Source organism: Lissotriton vulgaris, chromosome 3_1, assembly GCF_964263255.1.
Source record: "Lissotriton vulgaris chromosome 3_1, aLisVul1.2, whole genome shotgun sequence".
Taxonomy (NCBI): domain Eukaryota; kingdom Metazoa; phylum Chordata; class Amphibia; order Caudata; family Salamandridae; genus Lissotriton; species Lissotriton vulgaris.
The window spans coordinates 519,217,660-519,243,732 of record NC_141689.1 but is presented as its reverse complement, the minus strand read 5'-3'; the positions used below and the strand labels follow the sequence as shown (position 1 = coordinate 519,243,732).

The window sequence follows — 26,073 nt, the reverse complement described above, 5'->3', positions numbered from 1 at the left end:
TGCAAACCACTGCAAGAAATAAAGGACTGTTGACTGATGCTGGGAGCTGCTGAATGTGGAATGAAGCTGCTGTATCTATACAGTAAACCAGACTCATCTGCATTTGTGCAACACATCTTTTATTTGGAAGATTACTAAAATTACTATAACTACTATTTTTATGACTTAGGGCCATATATATAAAAAAAGAGTAGTGCTATTAGCAGATTGCGATTTTTAGCGAATTGAAATTAGAGTATCACAAAATGCAATGTATTTAGGATCTGCTAAACATTTTGCGAATCGCAAATTGAGATTCGCAATTAAGGAATACCTTCCCATTCATTCCTATGGGCTAGGAGGCCCATGGGAATGAATGGGAAGACCTTCTCAATTTGCGATTACAAATTAGAGAATCTCAAATTGAGAATTCAATTTCAAGGTTGCAAGGGTGCCAAAAGGACAGCCTGTTGCACCCCTGAAATATGCATGTGTGCGCATTTTGCGTGCAACATATGGCACTTCAAAAAAATCAATAAAGTCCTTCTTTAAAGAAAATCACAAATTACCACCAACTTTAAGTTGGTGGTAATTTGCAGTTCCTTAAGGCCAAATTGCAAATTTCTGGTGCTTCCAGAATTTCATTTAAGGAATCTCAATTTGCAATTCCTAAATTGCATTCGCAAAATAGAGAATCACAAATTTTGCAATTCTCTAGTTTGCGATGGACTTTTGGAATGATGCATCCCAAAAGGCTTTTTCCAATTCGCAAACGGGCCGATTCTGAGAATCTGCCTGTTTGCAAACAGGAAAAAGACTTGATACATTTGGCCCTTACTCTGCTACTTCATGGCTTCACTGTGGAAGCCTCCTCTCAGTATCGCAATAATGTCCTTTTGTTTCATGCTGAATCAAGAGAAAGAAGTCTTGTCATTCCCTCTTTACCAGGGTGAATTAACAAGGAACACCAGCATCTCTAGCCAGCAACTACTAATGTTGCATCAAACATACTTGCAAACTTCTTGTACCTTAGGAAAGAAAATTTTGATTTCCACATTATCCGTTATAGTAAAGAGAGGAATACCTCCACTTCGATATTATGAACACAGAGGGAGAAAGAATTTAGCAATCCCGGCTGAAAACACTTCTTGGTCATTCTGCCCTGCAGGTAATTCCTGGATGTTTGGTTGACCTTTCTCGATTGGCATAAATCACACTGAAGAAGCCGTGCTTAACACTCCTCGTAACAGCAATTTTGGCAAAATACCTCAAAGTTCAGTTGCCAATGCTTGATTTATGCAAATGACAACCACGAACAAAACTTTTGTGGAGGCTTGCAAGATATGTGTGATAGTTTAACCAGTAGGCGATGATCATTGCCTACCTTCTCCAAACTGTCCTATTTTATTGGGGCATATGCAGCATTTAGACTGTCAAAAGACGTCCAGCGATTCTAGGTGTACCTGCAGTGCCTGACTAAAATGATTTAACAGTGAACTGAAAAAAGAATCCTGATGTTCCCACAAAGACCATGATGATTGTAGTTAGGAGTTGTCCTTGCAGAAGGTGTCTGTTACCGGTAACACAAGTGAGACAGTGAGAGTGTCATTACTGTGCTGCCACTGTATTCTGGTTATCCTAGTAATTGATCAGAAACTGTTTTCCCATCTATCATACAGAAGAAACAGATAGGGACTCCAGAAGTTCTATCTTCAGAAATTCCTGGACTTACAAGCTGTCATGCTTTTGCATCTTGCAAATTAAGATTCATCACTTCCCTGTAACAAAGAAATTCACGTATACAACACCTATAGCCACACCACTGAACTCCTCTGGACTGACCACCACTGCGTGCACCACACACCACCTTCTCCTCAAAATCACTAAGAAGATGGCCCTCCAGGACAGACTAAACGCGAACGCACACAACCGTAAAGAACTCATCGTCAAGGAGTTTGTCAGGCCCAACAGCAAGACCACAGAAGTTCCACCATCCCAAGACCTCGCCAACAGTGTCTGAACCTTTTTCCACCACAAGATCCACCACATCTCATTCCACGTCCCCAACAGACTCCTCCGCTCCGCCATGAAGGCCACCGTCCCCCGGATCCACAGGACAAGAACCCAAGGAAGATCCTTCTCCTACCTGCCCGCCAAGACCTGGACAACCCTGCCGACCCCTCTCAGACAATTCACTTTGCTGACCCAATTCAGGAAGGACCTCTAGAACTAGCTCTTCGTCTGAACACCTTCCTCCGCACAGATGGATCAGCAGCCTCTCCAACCCTCTCCTGTCACCTTGAGACCCTCACTGGTCAGTAGCCGCGCTTTACAAACCCTGATTGATTGATCTAGGTATTTAAAATGTGGTTTACAAATTAGCCTGTGGATGAAGGAGAGATGTTCTATGGCTTACCAAGACATGCATTTCCTATCGTTCTAACAAGGCACTAAATCCATTCGTCATTAGCATTTGAATTATTTGACAATCTTGGAAGTCCTATTTTTTTTACTTAGGCAAAATGCTAACTTGTAACTAATTACCTGTAAAACAACTCTGCTTGCTATTCACCACAACTTATATTGAACCTACACACAAGGTTCAGATGAATATTGAATGCATCCAGTCTTCATTCAAAATCATACTTTGTATTTGCTACATCAGTTAAATGAAAATATCCTTTCCTTTGTGCTAAGGCCCCATTCTCCAGAGAGTGCAGTTTATACACAATTTATTCTTCAGAGTTTCAGAATTCAATCCAAGACTGCAGCTTGTCACATGCTCCTGCTGCTTGTGGTGTAATGGTATGCTGCTTTGTAGTGGATTGTTTTAAAAATGTTTTTACATTTGAGTAGTTCGTACTCCGAACATTTCTCCATCAAACCGAAGGCCTATAGCATATCCGCCTCTGATTCACTTCTTGTGGGTGAATGATTCTAGTACTAGTACTCCCATTTGAATGAATCCATTCTGTTTTTTGTCTTAGTTCTGTTGATGACTTCCTGCTGCTTAACATGTCCCCAAACATTGGGGCATACAGGGTGCTGGATGCAGGAGTAGAAAAAAGGTGCTCATCTGTGTTGTAATACGTGCTGGTAGCCCTTTCAGCGTTCTCCAGTCACGTCTAACCATCACCTCTCTCCACAGCTGTTTGCAGAACCAGTGATAGAACTCGCAGTCCGAGAGAGGTTGCGTCCTAATCTTGAGGCATTTATTCTTTGCCCATTTATGGCCAGAAGGGTGTTAGGCCGTTTCAAGCTGATGATAAACACTTGAATAACTGAATCTGCCTGTGCTACTATCCATCTTCTGACTGAGTAATTGAATACCTAGTGTACACTCCACATGTGCCAGGTGCCTATGACAGTCTACTGTTTGAAAGTAGTGGGCATTAGAAAAACTGCATTTGTGAGGGGGTGACTCATTTCATTGTATTTTAGAGGCCTATTGAAATATTTTGCTTAAAATTACAGTGCTTATGTTTTTTCAGCTTGGCGGAGGAGCCTGGAGTCGGGTTCTAAGTGACGGAATGACTAGAGGACCGGTTGTTAAGTTACCGACAGCTCTTCAAGCAGCTGAAGTGAAGGCTTGGCTTGAAAGTCCTGAAGGCTTTAAGATTATCAAAGAAGAATTTGATAGCACCAGTAGGTTAGTATAAACGGGTGATAGTTAAGCGTAATACATGTTACATATTCACCTATAATGGAAGGTTTTACATTTCGTTGTGACATGGTTGATTCATACCTCTCAAAGTGCTGCATATTATTATGTCTGTCTTCTATTGTCTTGACGAAACTGAAAATGAAAGAATTATTGCAAAAAAGAGTAATCCATGCTGACATGCATAACCTGGGCAAAAATAAGGGATCATGGCTGAGGCATGCGTTGAAGGTGGTGCTACTGAAAGGCACGGTGATAGTGGAATCCTCCTCCCTGAAAGACCGACTCTTGGGAGACTCCTTGCACCATGAAGCCATGTCCCTGACATAAAAAGTTTGTAAACCACTCCCCTAACACCCTACGACACCTCAAAGCGAGACAGGCGAGAGATGTAGGAGGCCTTGAGGACTAGGAATGGAAAAAGGCTGCTGGCTCCCCCAAAAAGTCGATGTTCAGACTGTTATGAGTTCTCCACCGCTCCTCCTACCTTAGGGCGGCCCTATTTAGGATGGACAGGGCTGCTTCAGATCTGTATTTGCGAGGTTGCAGGCAGGCTGAATCCTTCTTCACATCTTCTGGGACTGCCCTGTAATCCAGTTTTATTGGACACAAATTGTGAAGTGTCTGAGGCGGGTGGCAGGAGGGGGACTGATGAGCTCTGCAAAACTCAGGATCCTAAATATATGGGGGCGACGGCTATAACCAGTCCCAGCAGATATGGATGTCACCGGGTCTGATGGCTGCGAAAAGAACTATTGCAAAAAGCCCGGGGTGCTGGACTAGTCCCGGACCTCAAGACCTGGAAGAACGCTGCGGACCGTTGTATGTTACCTGATAAAGTGGTCCACAAAGGCCGAGATTGCCCCCGAAAATGGGGGTAAATGAGACCAGCTGGAAGGGGTTGATTTAGATGGACCGTGAACTGCAGATTCCGAACAGTTGTGGCAGTGCGCTCGCACCAAGAACAGCCCGAACTGGGATGACATGATGAGAGGCGGAAGGGTGTGCCTGGGAGGTCAAAGGTTATTTATGAGTGTGAAGAAGTGTACTCGATAATGCTTGTACCTGATTCTGGTGTGATTTTGAGAGCTCAAACAAAAATGTTTTTAAAAAAAAAAAAAGGGCTCATTTGAATTGACAAAGCCAATATGTTTGACATTTTGTATACTGCATCAAAACACACCCATTGACATCGGTGATGCGTAAATGCGGGCATACAGACAGTGCAGCATACCTACAGACACCCATGCACATATATCTTTAAATAAGCATCCTTGCACACGGACTAGTTATGTTGATTGCAAGTATAGTGTTTATGGTGCTCATATGTTTTATTAAGTACTAGGTGTGACAGCATAGTGGAAAGAAAGGGAACGAGAGTGAAATAAGGAAGCAGCCTTGTAAATGGATTGTAATTATCCCTGAAATAGAAGCTGAAGGAGAGGAAAGTAGGCTGCAGTGCTTTATAGTGGCGGGCAGGGGGGAACTGGGCCTTCAAACTGTGAGGAACACAGACGGATGAACAGACAGAATGGTGGGTGTGCCAGTGTTGGATTCATGGGCAAGTATAATTTATTCCTTTTTGCTGGCAAAATGTGAGGTTCGGTAAAAATTTGCGTCAACATGCAGTCATTTCTCAGAGAAATATTTTCTACAAAGTGATGAATACTTCAGTCCAGTCTACAAACTTTTTTCTTCCAACGTCACATGATGGATTGACATGTTAGAGATGTGGGACCCATAATGTTTGCATACTGCTTTCTCTTAATCAGTCCCATAGCAATTCCTAATTTCAACCCCCAGTCCATCGTCTTATGTTGTATTCAATATTTTGCCATGAATGCCGTAGGCACCATTATGTAAATTCTAAAGACGAGCAGGTTGACTCTTGGTGTATTTTTTACATTCATTCTTACACCATACCTCCATTTTAGCTATGGCATGTTGTTCGGCTCTTAAGGCCCCTTATGCTTTTTTTGTGGTTAGAACTCCCACATGTGTTAGGATCTTAAATATCTTTTTCCAGTATTAAACATCGGAATTGGAAATTTATTTTAGAAAAAAACAAAAATGCGTTGAACGGTGCATCAGACATGGTGCTTCAGTACCTTGACGGGAGTTGCTGCCACTGTGGATCCACTGAAGTCACACAGATGCTTACTTGCCTGGCAGGGGTCTCTAAATATGGTTGGTGATCCTCTGACGGGGGAGCATAGGCCATAGCTTCCACTGACCCACTATACTCTAAATGTAGCACTGTCACTCATTCACAGGGAATAATGGGAATACTGTCCCACATGATGTCCTAGCTGGGCTTACCAACCAAGGATGCATTCGAGGTGTTTAAGCCTTCATTATAGAACGCTGATAACCAGGCATAAGACTGAAAGAGTGCTGTGATTGAGTCATCGTGTATCTTTACAGTTACCCTGTGTTTATCAGTGAACTGTGCTATGGCACCTCATGTGTTTACTTGCAGATATTACGATCAGATAATAGCTGGAAAGTATTTGGAAACATGTTAAATGTACCTTTATCCTACTTTTATACTGAAACCGTGTTAGCTCCAGGTTATAGAACGTAGTGTCTCTTACGCAGCAGCAAAGTTGTTCTTTCTCCTCCTGTATACCTAAACTGTGTTCACATTCCAACTCTTAATTATTTAGTTTTATTGCGTCTGGCGATATGGTTGTGAAATATTTAATCAGTTCTGGTTAGTAAATGTACCTGACAAAAAATGTCAATGGGGTAGACAGTGCAATCAATTATTGGCCATCGTTATTTCACTGGCTTTAAAAGGGATAGTTTCATCTTTTCCGTCGCCGAAGACACTTCCTTCTGTCGCTGACTGATTATTTGGAATGGATCAGCTTTCTTGGAGAGTGGGGTTTACTCAAACATTGGAATACTGACTCCGTGCTTTAGATTACTGGATCTACTTCTTCTTGGGCTCAACATGCATATCTAGGCTTGACTCACCCAAAATTGCTTAGTATTTTGTGAAGATCAGATGGGTCTCTGGACACGGTACAGATTTGCCTGACATTTGAGTTAAATAAGAGACCTGGGGTTAACTTGAAGTAAACAGGCATGCATGTTCAGAAACAAAAGTGCGTACAAAAATCGTATTCTAACAAGGAATTACCAAATGAGAAAGTGGGAGAGAATGGTGTTTTTATTCGGCGTTCTGGTGGCTAAAGTAATGCTTGTCTTGGCACTGGGCACGCTGTCCGTTCCAAAGTCTTAAAATCTAAACTATCAATTGGTATCCTTCTCCCAGAGGCCATCAGTTCACTGCTAGGTAAAATGTACATCTGCCCACTTTGGCTTAGCTGTTCAGCTTTGCTTGGGTAATGTTATGTTATTTAGATTTAATGTAGTGCACGACTCACCCATGGGCATCTCTGCGCTGGGCCAGTTTAACAAGTATCAGTAGGGAGATGAGCTTAGGAATTAGAATAGTTAGGCTTTCTGCAATTTCCTAAATTTGCAGTAGTTTAGTACAAGTGGGAACGTGTAGCGGAAGCTTGTTCCAGTAGAAGGGGGCATGGTAAGAGAAGGCTCTACCCCCACATCTCATTAGGTGAGTGCGGGGTACACACGACAGGGTCTTATCACATGATCGTAAGCTTCTGTCAGGTGTGTACGGTTTGATTTTTGATTGAAGACATCTGGGTCCTTTGCCTCGTAACGCGTTATAAGTAAGAGAGCAGAGCTTAAAAATTCACCTTTTTTTCACTGTCAGCCAGTGCAGCTCCTTTAACATCGGGGCAAAGGAGGTGCCGGGAGGGAGGTTGAAAATTAGACTGGCTACCGTGTTTTGGACTACATGTAATTTGGCTACCAGTGTTTTATTAGCGACCGCCAAGGGAGCATTGTCATAGTCTAATATGCTTGGACCAACGTTCTTCTGGCGGATGTAGGGAGATATGGAAATATTCTGCGCAGAAGATGCGTGTGCTGATAACATAATCTGGAAATGGTCAGAATGTGATCTTTCATTGTACGACCCTGATAAAATTTCTTCTCAAGATTCTTAATAGATTGTTTAGAGCTAGGAATAGGACCCAATTTAGAAGGTCACCAGTCATCTGTCCAGACAGGGGAGGCCTTGCCAAATAGCATGATCTCCGTATTATCTGCATTTAGTTGGAGATCATTGTGTCATCCAGTTGGAGCTGGCTAGCATACCCAAGGCAAAATGCCTTTTGGTAGCAGTTAGATCTGACTCGAATGTAAACAGCTGAGTATCATCCGAATAGTAGACTATCCCAAAGCCAAAAGGCTCTACAATCTTAGCAAGGAGGGATACATAGATATTAAACAGAGGAGCTCAAACAAGATCCCTGTGGGACACCCCTGATTAGTCGCATTTTGTGAGAGGTATATGGCCCAAGGATGACCGTTTAATATATGTCTTGTGGAAATTGGTGGAGCCACTTAAGCGCAAAGCCTTTTATCCCGATCTCTCACATCCTGACATGAGAGATCGTGTTAAATGCCGCCGAGAGATCTAATATCACAAGCATGGCCGGCTTACATGCGTCAAGTGAAAGTCGCAGGGAGTCAGCCACTGGCAAAAGCGCTGTTTCCGTGCTGTGGCCTGATTGAAAGCTGGATTGCGAAGAATCCAGGATTTGATTTGATTCCAGCTAGCGGTATTTGTTTATTAATTAAACCTCCAAGCATTTTGGCATTTTGCCCAAAAGAGGCAGTAGCAATATGCGGTGGAAGTTTGCCAGCGCCTTTTGGTCCAGGGTAGGTTTTTAGGTCTCGGCTAGTGGCGCGCTGAAAGCGCGTTCTCGCCAGAGAACTATAGTCTGCGTCTCAGCAGTCTGAGAACGCCGAAGTGAGACAAGACCTGGCCGCTCGCAGCATTTCCCCATAGGATAACGTGGCCAGGTCTTGTCTCCACAGCATTGCATGGCACACCGGATCGCGTCGCGCGCCTCTCTGGAATGCAGCGGGAGTCTGCAGAGGGGCGCGCGGCGCTGATAACAGCACTGTGTTATTTTTTTCAATTATTGTGGCCAGACACGGGCCGCGATAACTGAAAGCATATGTGCGCGTGCACCACGTCTTTACAATAGCGTCTGTCTGGACTAGCTGTCCGCAGTGCAATTTAATCCACACAACATGCCGTGCTGTGTAAGCAGTCAGCCCTCTCCAACTGTTCACTTTGCATAGACGCCCGTCCTGCACCCTATCACCCCCCCCATTCCCTCCCGAGCACCCACCTCCCTCCAAACAGCGCCCCAACACCCGCAGACCGATGCGCACCTCGAAACGCCCCTCCAGGATACCGGACCCCCTCCGCGTCCCGCACGGCCACCCGAATGCCCACTGAACCACCTGGCCCGCCTCACCCACCAAAAAAACGCCAGACATCGACCCCGCCTCTTGTCCCCGACAAACGGCGCACAATCCCCTCCACTGGCAAACACCGAGGCGGCCCAGTCAAACGGGCTTTGCAGGCTGAGCGCCGCAACCATGATCCAGCATTTCAATGTATTTTCGCAACGAAAACAGAGATATGGGCCACCAATCAAAACCCTTCCCCAAACGGAACACCGGGATCAGTCCTTGCCCGATCATCTCCTGTCCCGAGTAAAGACCGCACACATCAGAGGAGGCATGCATCCAGCCATCAACCTCCCCGCCGTAAAGCGCACCCGAGAATAAGGCAGAGCCAATAGCACTACTCCAGACCTTCCGCCACCCGCGACCCACATCCCCGACACCATGGACGATGTGCCATACTCCAGCTCCACTCGCGAGTGTGTAGGAGGGGGGTGTTGGGGGGGAGGGTGGTACCAGTTGCGAAAACTACAACCAGAGTATATGCGAGTCACCACCCAGCAGCACAACCGAGGCCGTATTCAAAAGCAACATCTTCACACCCCCAAAGTGCACTGCATCGACCCTGGGGGATGTTGCTAGCCAGCAAACGTTCATTACGACAATTACACTTGGAATGCGCCTGTGTCTACTGAATCCCAGGGGGCAAAATCTGCACGAAGGAATCGTGTTTTCATCGCATCCTTCGTCCGTGCCACCTTTATTATAAACAATGTGACGGTGATGGCGTGCAGTGACAGCATAACACTTGAGCGGTTGGGGCGATGTGGTTTGGAGGCATAAACCATTCCTTCTAACCCGCCCTTATTAGGAGATAGTGCCTGATCTTGTACTCCTTCACCCTCAAACCTTTCTCCCACGGAATACTATGATCTCACCCTCCCTATTATCTTTCGCCTTTGTTTATTTCTAGGGCATCAACTTCCACAACTGCTCGATCTCTGCTCCCTTGTTGACTAACAAGGTCTAGACGTATATAAGGAGGTCCATATAAGACGCGCAATGCCCCTTGACACCACTTGCCTTTGTCTTCCGCCATCAATATTTGCTCCACTCACTACCTTACTTGCCACGCACCCTCATTGCGCGGCCTTTCTCCCTCCCACCCCCCCCCTCCTCGTTCCTCAGACCGTTGCGGAGCTGGACCCATGCTCATCCCTAGCGGGCGACCCCCACCACCCTTCTCCGCTCTCCCAGCCCCTGCACCCTCCCCCCCCTGCTGTCCCGTGCCCTTCCCCCGCCGTTCTCACCTATAACCACTACCATGTAGCTCCCTCAGTCCACCCCTACCCCCCCACCTCACCTCACACTCTGTCGACGCCGCACCTCTTCTCCTGCCAATATTCCCCCCCCCTCACGCCAGCATCGGACCGGCCTTCGTAGTGTGTTGGGGTATACCAGCGTGGGGCACTATACACTTCTTGAGAACTGTGTTCTGCTGTACAGCGCATAGACGCACGTAGTGCCCCACCACAGGTACCAACAACCAGGAAAACTTTGCAATGCAATAGGTGTCGCATTATTAAAGTTTGAGGTATTGGCATTGCTAAATAATGCAACACCAATAGCTTTTGTTGCAGTTGGTGTTGCAATATTTAGTAATGCCAATAGCTCAAACTTAATTAACCCGAGACCTATTGCATTGCAAATGCTTGTTTAGAATAGGTAGTACACAGGCAGCATACATTCAGAAGGGATGGTGCCTGTTTCCACCGAGGAATTAAATATCTCCTAAGATAGCCGGGGCAAGACAGTTGGATAATGATGCCACTACTTTAACCCCTTCGATGCGGCCGCGATTCCCCTGGTGTGCTGTAAACAGCACGAACAGGGGCGGGCCGTGACGAACCCCAGCCGCCATCAGCACACTAGCATCGTAGTGCATGACGGCTGGGGTTCGTCATGAGCATGGAAGGGGTTAAGGGGGCAGATGTCCAAGGGAGAGCCTTATTTGGCAGTAGTCGGTGCCTACTAACTTCCTCTAAGTCAAGGGTCTTCAAACTGTGGGGCGCGACCCCCAGGGGGGCCGTGAAGCGATGCAAAGGGGGGTCGCGCCTTCACTTTCACACTTCTGCCCAGGCCCAAGGGCTTCAGCCCCCCTCCTCCCTCATGGTGTGTCTCAGCCCGGCTGCTGCTGCAGTGAAACTCGAGCTGCTGGGGGCTCGGCTGGGCAGTGTCTGGAGTCATCTCCAGCAGCCCGAGTTTTTCACAGGTCTTTAAAGACCATTTGCATATTTACATGGCTTTGTAAACTGGTTAAAGAGGCTTAGTTTTTTTCCTGGTTCCAGTACCCCCTGGGTCCCCACTCTGCCTGATCCTTACATTTGTATTTCACAATTACTGTTGTACTGTGAGAATGTATTTAATGAAAAGGAATATAAAGTAGGGTTGCAAAAAGAAAAATGCCTGCCCGTTTTATTTAAAGAGTCTGGAAAGACCTCCTCTTGACACTAAATAGACTTATAATTACAAAAGTATGTATGCATTCTTTATGTGACTTTTCTGTCTTTTTTCTCTTTATCAGTCATGGATCATTTAGGCAGCCCTAGAACACAATTAAAAGTGTTTTCTATTTATATTTGCTGTTTGAAGTATGCAGCTTTAGGTGGTTGCTTATTTTTGTACAGACTGGGCAATCAAAATAATCTGCTGGCAATGCTAACAATAGGACTGTAAGTTTGTTGCAGGATCAGCACTTTATTTATTTCCTCCACCCTAAATCCCCGATTATTGCCGCAATAGTTTAACTTAGATCTTAAACCCTGCGCCTCCATCAATAACATGCTGAGTTACTTCAAGTGTCTGGGAATGCACCCTGCATTCAGACAACTCGCTCCTCATTCTCGCCCTTCACTTTTACGTTCACCCTGCACTCTCCCTGATCACCATGCACTCACACCATTCACCCACTCACCCTGCACTCACAGTGATCACTCTGCACTCACAATGCACTTGCGCTGTTCACCCTATACCTCACCCTGCAGGCACACGAGTACTCACTCACCTGTCCCCCTCACTGCTCAATATGCAACTCACTCAAACAAGCCCATCAGTAATCATACATTCATTCGCCCCATTCTGAACTTGCATTCGCACCCAAATTCATAAATTCATAAGCCACCTCACTCACCCTGCAGTCACTCCTCTTACCCTACTCTTGCACTGTTGCATCGCTCACCGTGCACTCACATGGGCACTCTTGTCACCCACACAGTGTGCAGAGGGTTAATGTGCCTGCTACAAAGAACGTGTACCATGCAGATAACAGAACTGAGTGTGAGTAAACTATGAGTAGCGCTATAAAAAAATGAAATGTTTGTCAGAAAGGTGCTATAGAGAGATGAGGTGCATTGTTGGTGAGTGACAGTGAAGGAATTCATGAAGGAGGAGGAAACGGGGGTGGGGCACCAAAAAAGACTGTTGCACCATGTGCGACCAGTGTTAGGACCAACCCTGGCTGGGAGTGTTAGTCCTCTCCGAATTTCTGGCCTAGTGACTCCCCTGCTTCTGGCTTTGATTATTATTTACATTTGTAGAGCACTACTGTTATCAAAAGATGTCCTGTGGCTAATAACCATCTGCTGCCTGTAGGCAAAAGAGAAACTCACAGAAGGAGAAGGAGAACCAGCCAAATGGGGTAACCTACAGAGCGGAGAGAAAGGTTTTAGATCTTCCTAAAGGATAATAGATTCTTAGTGGAGCAAAGCAAAGGAGGGTGAAAGTTCCATAACTGCGTGGCCTGCACCAAAACAGCGAGACAGACAACTCATGTCTTCTTGAAGTAGGGAGCAATAAGCAGAGTGGCACAGGCCGAGAGGAACATATGGGTCCGACCCATATGCTTTGTGAGGAGAGATTAAAGGATGAGAGAGTACAGCAAGGGAGTGAAAGAATTAGATTGAAGAGGTCCGGGATGAGAGAAATGTGAATTGCTGAAGAGAAGTGTGGACACATAAGAAGTGAGTGTGAGCCAAAGGTGAGGGCTTATGTTCTAACAAAGGGGAGATGTGAACGTTGAATGGGGGATGGTAGAGGTGTAAGGTACAAATAGACAAAAATTGAATGGAGAGACAAAGTGAATGAGAAGTGCTGAGGGGCATGGTAGGTGACGGGACCAGAGAGGCCATGAGATAAAAGCGAGAGACTGTAAGAGATGAGGGCAGTGAAAAGAGAGAATGGCAAGAGATGAATAAAGGTGAAGTGAGAGGTTGAATGGGGAGAGTTCAGAAGTTGTAAAAAGGGGTGAAAGAAAATGGCCTGCAAAGTGAGAGAGGGATCCGGGGTTAGGAGAGGAGAGGGGGATGGAAGGGAAGGGTGAGAGGAAAGCTGCATGGGTAAACTGCTTAACTCTGCACAAAACCGCCAGGTTTTTAAGGTACCCCTGCTTCTCCTGGCCAGGGCCAGGTGAGCTTCTAATGTGGCAGCACGTATTCCTGCGGAGTGGAAGGCCCTTCTCAAAGTTGACTTGAAATCTTTCTGATGTTAATTGCTGCATTTTGGTTATAAACGGGTACTGATGGTGTGAAATCTTTCCTCGGTGTTATCGTGTGTAAAAAATGTCAAAATAATGAAGCAAAATGCGTGGCATCACATAACATCACCTTCATTTTCTTCCCACACATTTTAGTGAAGCCTGTCGTGTAATTTGGTCCTCACCTGCCTCATAGTTCTAGTAGCACTGCCTACAGGTTTAGGAATTTTTGTCAGGAGGGTGTCCTTACGCCTCAAAATGTTGACAGGGGGGTCTCGGCATCCAAAAGTTTGAAGACCTCTGCTCTAAGGTGTAAAGGCTTTGAATCTAACTAAGTAATTAGTCCTATCTGTTATCGGATCAGCTTCGCTGCTAGCTATTGTGGGAAGTGAATTATTCCGTTTTAGATGGATATTGGAGATTTTCTCCCGAAAGAAATTAGCCAGTGAGTCACAGAGTTCCTGGGACTCTATCGAGAGCTGTACACATGCCCGAGGAGAAATTAATTGTTGCACAGTTTTAAAAAGCATTTGCGGAGAATTATCTGCATGTTCAATTTGCTTAGTGATAAAAGTTGTCTCGAAATTTTAATATTTAGATGATATTGAGATAATCCTAGTTTGTAGAGATCCCTATCATAGGGCTTTTTGATTCTGCACCACCGTCTCTCTAAATTCTTGCACACCAATTTTTTTTTTTTTTATTTATTATTTATTTATTTCCCCCCTAGTTTTAGCTCGGGGTAAACCAAGGTGCTGACGGACAACGCTTGGTGGAGCAACATTTTTTGTAGGGTACTGTAGAGTCCAGAGCTTCCGTTAAAGCAGAGTTAAACATGTGCAGAGTGTTATTGACCTCCGAAAATTTGTCTGGCAAGCTGAAGTGAAAGTTGGACTTGAAAACTCCAGGAGAGAACAGGTGCTAAGGCCTACTCAGATTTTTAGCCTTATTGCGGTTTCCTTCCGTAATGAATAATTGAGATGTCTGAGCATAGAAGGGAATTAAAAAAAAAAGTCAGAGCAGGTTAGAGGCATAGGAGCCTCACATATAATGTGAAGGAACTATTTGTTGACGACAGGATTGAAAACGGACTACCACAATTCCTTCCTTTTGGAAGGATCGCCCATTGATGTCCGAGGTCAGTAATACACACTGTACAGTGAGACATTGCTGGGGGGCAAATCCACGTTTTGTAATAGTAAATTAAGGCTAACAAGCAGATATCATTTTGTTAGAAGTACGCTTTTTTATCCTTAACAAAACTCATTGGTAGAGGTTTTGTGTGATGTACGCTTGTCGCTTTCTTGTGTTGTGCATTCTTAATTCTGCAGCGAGATTCCCTGTGAAATGGCTGATTAGTAGAAAACCCTGCATAATTTATTTTTAATTACTGGTTTGAACAAAAAAATCGTTTTATCACTAATGTGCAGTAAGCAGTTGTATTATTCAATCTTGCAGATTTGCTCGTCTCCAAAAGCTACAGATTGCTCTGGCAGGTCATAACCTTTATATCCGTTTCCAGTCTAAAACCGGAGATGCGATGGGCATGAACATGATCTCAAAGGTAAAGCTGCGCTCCTTCCGCATTTGCTGCAATGGGCCTCCATGGGTATTTCAGCATTGCAAGTCCAGTCTTTAGCTCCCTTAACATGCTTGCCTACTATACGTCAACTATTCGCCTGTAGAACCTTGGGATTAGTGGCGCTGCAGCCCCAGGACTGTGTTACTAACATCTCCCCCTTATTTGTATCTGTCCCTCCTCTTTGTCGCAGGGCACAGAGCAAGCACTTTCCAGGTTACACGAAGAGTTCCCCAATATGCAGCTACTGGCTGTTAGTGGTAACTACTGTACGGATAAAAAGCCTGCTGCAATCAACTGGATTGAGGGAAGAGGCAAATCTGTAGTGGCAGAAGCAGTCATTCCAGCAAAGGTGGTGAAAGAAGTAAGTAGGTTTTCCACTGTAAGAGTCTGCTTACAGTTAATTTGCGTTGCTTTTAATCTGGGTAGCATTTAAGTCTTAGTACAAGCATACTTCATATTTAACAAATTAAACCGAATTCACAGTGTTTGAAACTTGATAGTACTGCGCTGTAAGAACTGGATTAAAAAAGCTAGGGTTTATTGTAAAGCATGAGGTACATGCCACAAGAAAACCTCTCAATCTAAACTAATTTACACACGCTACAGCTTCTGTCTAGGCTCAATTGAAAGCTCTCAATACAGGCCACTGTTGTCACTATCCAACAAAATTGGCCATACACTGTCAACTATCCATAAATGGTCATATTCCGTTTTGACTACATTTCGGTTATACGCTAGATATTTAGATGAAGTGCAAACGTGTTCAAAGGCTGCTCACATTTGGCCTAAGGATAACTGGAGTCCAAAAGCTTAGCAATCTATTTTCAATAAATTTACATAGGTTGATGAATAGCTCTGCCGACATTCAATAAATACTTAAATAGGAATATTTTAGAAGCTTATGTAGATCGCTGGTGAGCTAAACTAGTTGAGAATTAATAGCTGCCTCTCATTCCAGCATGTTTGTCCACCTGTGACTTCTGCTCACTAGCTACTAAGTTAAAATCCCACCCTGGATCCATTTTGACTTGCCCTTCAGGAGAGATCAGATATCTGAATCATCCAAAATGACACCGATGTAGAGGATTTCAACCAGTTTTTAGGTTAAAATCCTGCTAAAAAAAAAAGGGAGAGCGCATCCCCTTAAACTGCAACTTCACTTGCTAAAGTCAAACCTTGGATAACACATTTTCCACAGACAACACAAAAAAACCTGGAAGCATTTTGTCGAATTGATGGGAAAATAAGGGTACAGGGTTCAAAGTTACACAGCCTTGTTGATGGGCCAAGGCCATCTACACCAGCTGATTAGAACTTGTAAATGTCCAGTATAGCAGCTATATCATACCCATGGGCTAGACTAGAAGAAAACCGAATCTTACCGATTCTGTATTTTTATCAATTTTATTTTCCTACATAGCAATTACCGATTAGTAAATATCGAATCTGTAAAATTCGGTATTTACCATTCGGTAATTTGCTATTACCTACATCTAGCCCCAAATGTTTTAATGGGTTAGGTTCAGCTCGCATATAAACGAATGCACACACAGACAAGTGAGAGTGTTGTACCTATGGGACGAGAGCCCTGTGTTCTATGAAACTAATTAAAAGTTAGACACATGATGCAGGATTTGATTGTAGCTTTTCTAACCTATTATTCCTTTACATACATTTGTTAGCTCTGTCTGAGCACAACAGAAAGAGCAAACTATTTTTTTGTGTTGGGTATTCATTGTTAACACTCCTGAAGACATGTCCTGAATCCTTCAGTGTCCTTTCGCCATCCCTTTGTAGATAAATAATTCACATAAGTGTTCGCTTACTATGTTTGAGTGGTGAGCTGTGCTTTGTTGCGTCTCGTCAGCCAGGCAGCAATGGCAGCGTGGATAGGTCCACTCAGCTGACCCATATCCTACAATATGTACCACTTGTTTAGTTATGTTCTCTCCTTAAAGCAGAATATTGATATCTTGTGGCCAGTCTACATCTCTGGTTGTAATGTGTCCTCCCACATCCTGTAGGCCACCTTCCCCTTACTTCACCACCTGCTCCTTCCACCAGGCAGTCAATATTCCTGACCAGGCATTCTGAACCCTTTCAAACGACTCTCCCTATGTCCACCGGTACAAACGCCTTTCTGCCAAGCCTGTAGTGCTGCTCTCATACCAGGTACCCATCTATTTTTGTGGGCTCCATTGACCATGTGCTTGTACACCTGCTTCTTCCTGTCAATGCCCATGTCAGTTCTCACCTCAGTCTGCTTAGCCCAACTGGCTGCACTGACCTCCTCCATCATCTTGTCCTTCCACGTTGTACACGGTCTGCCCTGTCTTGTACTAAAGTATTACTATGTCTCTCGTTTTATGCCCCCTCTTCCATTTTGACTAAGAGGAGCGTTTTGCTATACAAAAGGTAGCAGTTTGCTTTTTCAGTGCTTATTGAGGTGCTTTTAGTTTAATTGTTGTGTCTCTGTACAAGACTGTATGTTTTTACTCTACATAGCCGCACGTTTGATAAGTAAGATGATCATGAAATCTTTGACTACTACATGTCCCACTGAACAGAACTGACCACTTGTGCAACACTATTTCGACCATTGCAGAGAAACTGAACACCAGTCACCATGAACTATTCTTAATTTACTTTGTAGGATAAGGGCTTTAATTCCTTTCTATTTTCTAGGTTTTGAAAACGTCCACAGCAAAATTGGTGGATGTGAACATAAACAAGAATTTGGTGGGTTCAGCTATGGCTGGTAGTATTGGTGGCTTCAATGCACATGCAGCAAATATCGTCACTGCCATTTATATAGCGTGTGGCCAGGTGCGTATTATGCCCTTCTACTTATTCTGACGTGCTCATATTTTCAACAACAATGTGAATTTCTGATGTGTTACTGTGTTTTTTCAAAATTTTAAAGGATGCTGCTCAGAACGTGGGAAGCTCTAACTGCATTACACTGATGGAGTCAGCAGGCCCTAGCCAAGAAGATCTCTACATCAGTTGTACTATGCCCTCTATAGAGATTGGCACGGTTGGTGGGGGCACTAACTTACTACCACAGCAGTCCTGTTTGCGGGTACGGTGCTCTTTTATCATATTTAAAAACAAATAATGTCAGTGTCATTCTAAGTTAAATTGTTTAACTTCTGTTTATCCATTCGTTTTCTTCCTCTTTGCATTTGTGTTGCAACTACTGTTTTGTTGCTTAGACTGTTGAAAAGAGGGTGGAGAATATTCAAAAAATATATTTTCAGGTTTTGGATACTGATGTTCCGTTTCTGTGATGGAATGTTTTTTACATTCTCAGCGCAGTTACTGATCAGATTTGTGTCTTCATCTGACACCAGGAGAATTCAGTCAGGCATGCCAATAATGTTTTTTGTTAAATTGGAAGAAAACAGAGCAATGTTTAAATATAGAAATCCTGGTCAGGGTTCAGCTGGATACCCCGCAAATCAATACCAGAGCATTACAGCTGTATTCTTGAATTGTTACTAAAGCTCCAATGAAGGAAAGTGGAGTATTATGCAGTGAAATTGGTTAGGCTTCACTATGTAATACTCTCACGATACCCCAATGGATCCTTTGGATTCACACCAATAAATCCCTACCTTAATCCTTGCAGTGTTGTACAGAGCAGTCTCAGGCTTTACTAAACAAAAATGTGTTAAGCATTTCAGAGTACCAACGTAGACGATAAATAATTGACATGACCAATTTAGAAAAATAAAGCAGATTTCTATATCTATACACAAAAACAAACTCAATCAGACGTGTGTAACCCGAGTTATGGATTTTTAAAGGAAAGATAAATCTGCACATTTCACTCTTGCAAGGCTTTAATGTTGTGGTCATTGAGGAAAACACTAGTGACAATCTGTCTCTTGCTTGTCGAGTTCAGTGGAAACCACTGGCTGTAGAAGTGAGGTAGGTCCCAGTACCAGGCTCAGTCAGTTGATTTTTACCTGGCTCATAGAGTTGTCCTGGCTGTCCCTGGTGCTGAAGCGGAAACCGCAGGTTTGCTGGATTTGCTGCTTATACAGTGCTGGTGAGAGAATGGGTGCACAATCTCGACAATAGTGCCACAGTATTGTATGGTTGAAGAAGCTGTGAGGTTCCCTCAAGGCAGTGTCAAACAAGGGTAGTGGTAGCCGGACTGGCCTCCAACAAGCCTTGGCAGCGGCAAGCCCAGCCTTCGGTTACCACGACATCCGAGGGAGGAAAGGGTAGCCGCCTGAAACTTACTGGAGGTCAGGACTGCATTTCCCACAGTACAATAGATAATTTACTTTTGGGCGATTCCTTCGGCGGGACCGATGGCCAGTGATTCTTTGGTTCCAGGAGCGGTTCTTGGCTGCAGTGGCCTAGTATCTCTAGTCCAAGGAAGTTCTGGAGTTTCCTTTGGCTTTCAGAGGGGTTCCTGTTTCCTTTGGAACCAGTCTCCGGTCCAGGGCAAGTCGTAGTTGTGCAATTGCAAGGTGGTTGCCACAGGTGCAGTCGTTGGCGCCTTTTATGTGTGCTGAAGTCAAAGACTTTGGTCGCTTCTGTGTCCTTTTGTTACAAGTCGCTCAGATCTGAGGTTCTGATGCCAGGGTAGCCCTTTAAATCTTCTATTTCATGGCGTTGGGGGTGTGGGTGCCAGTAGCTAATGGGCAACTATCTCGAGCGGCTCATCTTCCCTTAAGTGACCACTTTCTGTGGGGGGTGGCACCTTTTCTACCAAGAAGCCCATGTTCTGCCACTTTTTATGTTGAGCCTTGGCAGCGCATATGCTGCGAGGCATGCTGTATTGAGGTAGGGACTAGAAGCTCCGCCCATTTTTTTCATTGGCTTGTATCCTTGTCCACTGTAGACTGTGGCTGTTCATTGGTCAAAAGGCATATTAGTACCGCCTTCTCTTATTTTTTAACCTCCCATGGCGACACCTGTTACGTGTGTTGTTGCTCTTTAGGCTTTAATTACAGCCTCCAAGCACTATTTTCTGAAATAGCTTTGTCTCCTAACGCTTTATTTGTGTTTTTGTAGCACACATTTGCAATACAATAGGCCTTGAATTTGCCAGCGTTTAAGCTATTAGCATTGTAAATGACAATGCCTTTTTATTTATCTGTTTTAAAAACAACACCTAAATAAAAGGCATTGTCATTTACAATGCCAATAGCTCAAACTCTCATAAATGCGAGACCTATTGGATTGCAAATGCTTGTAAAAATTGGCCGACCCATTCTTTATTCTTTGGCTGTACAGTCCAGGTAGCCCACTTTAGGGGTATGGCTAGCCTTCTAGATGTGTTCGCCTTCTGGCTACCTACATTGTCCGCCTGCCCGGGTTGTAAATGTTCCTAGACCAGGGGGTTGACTTTTGCTCCTCTGGGAGAAACCTACTTGCGTATCAGAGGTGGTGGGTGCTTTAAAGCTCGCCACCCTGATGTGGCACTTCACTAGCCACCCTGTCAGGAATGGAGGTGACACCTCCCACCCAGGTAGACATTTGTTTCTGCCTACTGAGAGTTTTCATACTTCCTGGCAGGTGGGGGGTGGCTCAGATTCTTGGCAGCGGTAGGCTGTCAGCCAGTACACAGGAAAGGCTTGGTCTACCATGTGGGCAATCTCTAAGGTAGCTACCTTGGCATGTCACTTTAAATCCGACTTTAGGGAATAGCGGGATTCATGAAACACGTTGTTTGATACAAAACATGACACTTTTAAGTGGGACCATAGTGGAGCTGTCAACCTGGGGAGTGCCTAGGTGCTAGCCAATGTTATCCTATGGCCCTCTGAAACCTTATAGTAGCTTCTAATGGAAGGAGGCTGCTATAGGGACATATAAGCTTGCACTTTTATGTCCACACCTTTAATATAACACCCCCTATCTCCTGGGCTCAGGAGGCCTATCTTGGGGGTTACTGGCTTATATTAAAAATAGTGCTGTGACCTTGCCACTCATAGAGAAGGCAAAGTCTACCAGGAACTTACTAGGTGGTTAAAATCCTTGCCAACTGGTTACCAACTCACATGCATCATACAGAGCACTTGGGCCGGGGTATATTTAGCAGGCTCCAGTGCACTTTGAGTCATAACCATCAGCATTTGGAAAATAACTAGGTGTCACCATACAAAAAGGTCACTTTTTTTCTACACTCCTTTCCATTTCATATTTATTTTCAGTTACATTAATTTTCAGAATAAAATTATTTATGGATGGATTTGAAGGGAAAGGAGGATTATCCTTCTTATTTTTGTGGTAATTCTGTAAAGCAAATTTTTATTATTGCTTTCAGATGCTGGGTGTCCAAGGCGCAAGCAAGAATAATCCAGGAGAAAATGCGTGTCAGCTTGCTAGAATTGTATGTGGAACAGTGATGGCTGGGGAATTGTCTCTAATGGCAGCCCTGGCAGCTGGGCATCTAGTGAAAAGCCACATGACCCACAATAGGTAAGTGCCCCCCAAATAAACCTGTTCAGATGTTGGCGGTAATTTGTATTGCAGTATTAGATGTGTAGAATTCTCTTTGATAATTAAGAATTTACCCCGGGTGGTTCTTTCTCTTTCTAGGTCAAAAATTAACCTGCAGAATCTCCCTGGTACATGCACCAAAAAAGCTGCTTGAGCATCGTGACGCCCCAGCATTGGAGAAAAAAACACAGAGGAACTACAGGGCAAAGCTGAAGCTGTGAATTGTAAATGGAACTAGATCTCTTCAGTACAATGAAATGTTTTAATGAGATGTAAAAAATGTACATTGGCTATTGGTCATCAGAGCTGCTTGTATTCCAGCAATACTAAAATGAGAAGAGACTTGTCTGTTGGTATTCATGAAAAGTAAGCTTTCGGGAAAGGCTAGGTTCTCCAGGGCACATCCCGAGGTTTTCATCTTTGTCAGCTTGACTGTCGTGGTTGGTACACATCATTTGCGGAGGTGGAACATGCATTCTACACTGTTAAGGAACTCATTTTTTACTTAAAATGGTTATCCTGTATCGTTCTTTTGCAATATTTGTTCAGTCAAGTGTATCACTTAATTTTGCCGTAAGTTGGTATTGTAATTCCTTATTTAATTTCAATAAGCTTGGATCCTGGGTTGCAGGTCTTAGTGTTCACTTTTATTTCCTCATTATTCACTGCTGTTGATTGTCAGTGTTTTACATAAGACTTAAAAATGCAGTTGCCCCACGGTAGTTCAGATGCTTGTTTTTGGAGGAGTTTGACAACCTGTGTTTACCATGAAGCACCTGTGAGGAGCCCTGAATCCACACAATTAGTTTTCCAGGTTTCTAGAGGGTCTTTAGTTTGCAAAAGTGATAGAAAAGAACTGTCATTTTGCACTAGCTGGAAGAGAAGCCTTCCGATATTCTTTTTCTGTGGCTCCCCAACCATGTAAAGCTGACTGCCATGGCATCTTACGAGTCTGGTTGCCAAAGCAGGCCTTGGCAAACCGGCGGAGTGGGATGCATGTACCTCTTTGTATTGCTACACTGCCGAATAACATGCTTACCAAGGACTATTGGGCCAGTATTCAGAGTGCATCCTTTCCAAAATGTCCTTTTGGAGCATAGTAAAGGTATCCTCACATGAACTGTAGGAGAAAACACACAAAATGGACAAATTGGCAAAACTAAAGACGTGAATGGTTGTCAGCTGTGTACCATACTTAGCTGTCGCACATGTATATCCTATGATCCTAAGAGCATGTTTGCACCTTTTCCGAACCGTACAGATTAAAATTTATTTTTCTAAATAATTTGTGGATCCTTTTAGGCACATATCCCCTGGTTACTCTTTTATTTTTTTCACTTCTAATATGAAAAAAATGTGCTTTGTAGTTTTGAAAATGCTTAACTTGCAATCAAGTCAGCATTGCTGCAACAGACCGGATGGAACAGAAAACATATTTTTCTAATGTCCTGCTATGCTGACCGCCCTGTGGGAAGTTTCTTAATCCATGAGTTCAGAATCATTCGAAGTGTGGAATTCCTTTTACATGTTTACATTTCCATTGAAACAGTGTTATGAGTGTATAAAATGGCCACTAATCATTGAGCTCAATCTTTGGATACATTTAAGAACCTAGACCCGTGCAGGATTTCTACACGTGTGCTGGCTGAGCAATGGGCATTTTGTCATTAGGGGCATATGCATTTTCTCAGAATAGACAGTAACAGACTTTCAGTGGCATAGGCAATTAAACGAGACGCATCGTCTAAAAGTGCCTGAGTGTTTGTACGATGGCAAATATACAATATTCAAGTTTACACAACATTTGTTTATTTCTAGTGTTAACTTCGGTGGATTTCAGAACACTTGATGTTTATCCTGAAGGCATAGAAGTTCATTTTTCCCAGCGACAGGTGACTCTTTTGTCTATTGTAGGCCTAGGTAGGATAAGGATCGTGAGTCGAAGTTGCGGGTGAAGTTGTATGTATCCTAAATCACAAATGTGAAATTAAAATACTCTGGAAGTATAGAGCAGAGGATTATGGGTGACCACAACACATTTATTAGAGGAAGATTTCAAATATTAGCATTTGTGTCTGAAATCTGTCTTGGTATTTTGCTTTTGTACAATACGTTCTTCCTCTGAAGAATACAGATCTCACTCAGGACTGACGGTGTCATCTCTGATGCTCTTTACGGAAGCTAAAGCGTTCTACTTCCTTGACATTCCAGCCAGTGCTTTTGCATGGAGTCTCTGCTGCTTGTGCCCGAAGCTGACCTTTTCATGTATAGGTACCAGCAGATGTGTTATTTATACTCATTTAATAGCAGACTGCCACAAGATTTGTGATGATGCCACAGACTAAAAAGTTCAGTTAACACACTGCACATTTGTATTCCAGTGAATAATTCTGTACCTCAGCACGTCATGGACATCTTTATTATTTACTAAACCCAAATGCTTTGTCTAGCCGGTCTGAAGGCTTATGCTTGTGTGAACAGCTCTTAAAGTGCGGTATACTGGCAAATTGCACATTTTTATTTAATATAACCCGCATCCAATTATAACTTGGTGCTGGCTTTTATTCCGAAAGCGAAACCAAGACAAACATTGTGGTGATGGACAGTTTACGAAAACCCAGTTTTCGCCACCACAACTATGCAAAGCAGTGTGCACTTTTTGAAACTGTACAGAAAAATGCATATGTAGAAAGTCACTTTTTTGTGGTTCACCTCCTATCTATTTACGTACAAATGTGGATAGAAAGTAAATGACTACGGGCAAAACGGCACGTTTAATGTGGTGCTACTATCTTAACATCTGCTACTCCTAGTTTTAAGAGAGCGGGAATGGGTTCTTGAATCTCAAATTCTGCTATACTCCGGTCTGCACACGGACCAGGTTTGAGCTGTGGCTAATTAAGCTAACAGATCATTAGAGGGCATGAGGTAACCATCTGATGATGATGATTTAGGGCTATGTGCTAATGAGGAGGGTCTTGAATGTGCTTTAGCTTTGTGGTGGCTGCCTGTCACAATGAGCAAGTGTCCCTGTTGTTATGGACATAGAAAGGGATTTAGATTGGTGGGGACTATAGGTTGCCACAATACTTCTGTGGGACACCACATCGCCTTTTTCCTTAATAGGAAGGCTGCAGGGCAGCCACTTTATGCAGCTGTTTTCATAAGCTAATTCCTCCAGCACGGTACAACCATGTGGTGCTGTTGGCATGTGAGAATAACTGTAGGCTGTGCTCAAGGATTTACTCTGAAGAAGATTTGTTTTTCTGGGTTCTGTGGCTAGGGGGGTTCAGAATTGCTTATTTAAAAACAAAACGTATTTATGATGTTTATTCTACTTCTAATGTTTTAGAAGATGTATTTTTGCTTTTGACAACTGAGCTGCATCTTTCTGTGAACGCCTTTTGTGTCAAAAAGGTGCTGGTTACATTCCGAAATTTGTGCTCGCGTTTTCAATACATCCTTTTCCTCCACTGTTCCAATCAAATGTGTCTATTTGTTTAAGCGGCTTTGCTGCCAACAATTTTCCTCAGGCAGTTTATGCTTGATATGTGAACAGCAATGACCCCGAAGACGCCAATGGTCCAAAATGCATCCCAAACTTTGGTAATACACAAAGAATGCTTGTAAAAATGATTGGACGTTACAGGCCATACTCCCTGCCCTGTCTCCACCTTAAAAGCAGATTTTGGTAGGGGCTCCATGATATGCTAAAAAAAAGCAATTTTTTTTTTCAAAATTTGGAGCAGTTTTCTAACACAGGAACCATCACACTTCGACCGTTGCAGTGTTCATTCGGTCTGCATTTCTTGGTGAATGTAACTAATTCTTTCACATGTTTGCTTAATTGTACATTGGGAACACAAACGACCGAGTTGGCCACAATAAAGGTTCCTGAAAAAGAAAGTTAATTTGTGTTTCATTTCTTTGCATTGGAAAGTTGAATGTTTATTTAAGTAATATGTTGTGTCCGATCACAGTTCAATCATATTAATGACTCAAAAATCTACACAAAAAAGTGAAAATAACTCATTTAGTTTGCAGTCCTAGTGCTATACTGAAGCACTGCGGTTGACTGAGAACTACCCAAAAAGAACAATTCACCCTTTTTCATTTTGTGTGATTCACTGGACATTTTCTCTTTACATTAACTACACCAATAAGTATTAACTGGTTTTGATTTGGCTTGACTTTAACAGCTGCTCTTCCTAAAATAGGAAGCCAGTAAAGGCGTCCGTGATCACCCGGAGGGGTGGTCCGCGAGCTATGTGTAGTGTCGGGCAAGAAGGGTACTGGTAGGACTGCGGAGTTCTGCGCTGAGCAAAGGATGTTTATCTGTCCATGAGTTTCAGGAAAGGGTCAAGGATAAAACTGTTAAAAACATACCTTTCAAAGATGGTGGTCTGTCCAGGGAATTCTATCTGAAGTGCCAATCCAAGATGAAGTAGAGTTTTTTTTCTTTTGATGTCAGTTAACATTTGAATCATTTGGAGTCCCTTACTTTTCATTGTGGTTTTCTCCCTATTGGCTTTTATTTTTGGTTATTGCAGTTGATTCTTC

General features: G+C 43.6%; 1 protein-coding gene across 1 annotated transcript in view; it reads left to right on the top strand.

The window, feature by feature from the left end:
* The window catches only part of HMGCR (3-hydroxy-3-methylglutaryl-CoA reductase), a 98,020-nt gene extending 72,601 nt beyond the window's left edge, over nt 1-25,419 (top strand). The window contains exons 14-20 of the mRNA XM_086960768.1: nt 3,471-3,628; nt 14,928-15,033; nt 15,242-15,412; nt 17,737-17,877; nt 17,975-18,133; nt 21,338-21,492; nt 21,613-25,419. Coding sequence (XP_086816894.1) covers nt 3,471-3,628; nt 14,928-15,033; nt 15,242-15,412; nt 17,737-17,877; nt 17,975-18,133; nt 21,338-21,492; nt 21,613-21,667 — 945 coding nt within the window. The 3' untranslated portion in view covers nt 21,668-25,419. The remainder of the gene's footprint in view (nt 1-3,470; nt 3,629-14,927; nt 15,034-15,241; nt 15,413-17,736; nt 17,878-17,974; nt 18,134-21,337; nt 21,493-21,612) is intronic.
* The last annotated feature ends 654 nt before the right edge of the window (nt 25,420-26,073 follow it).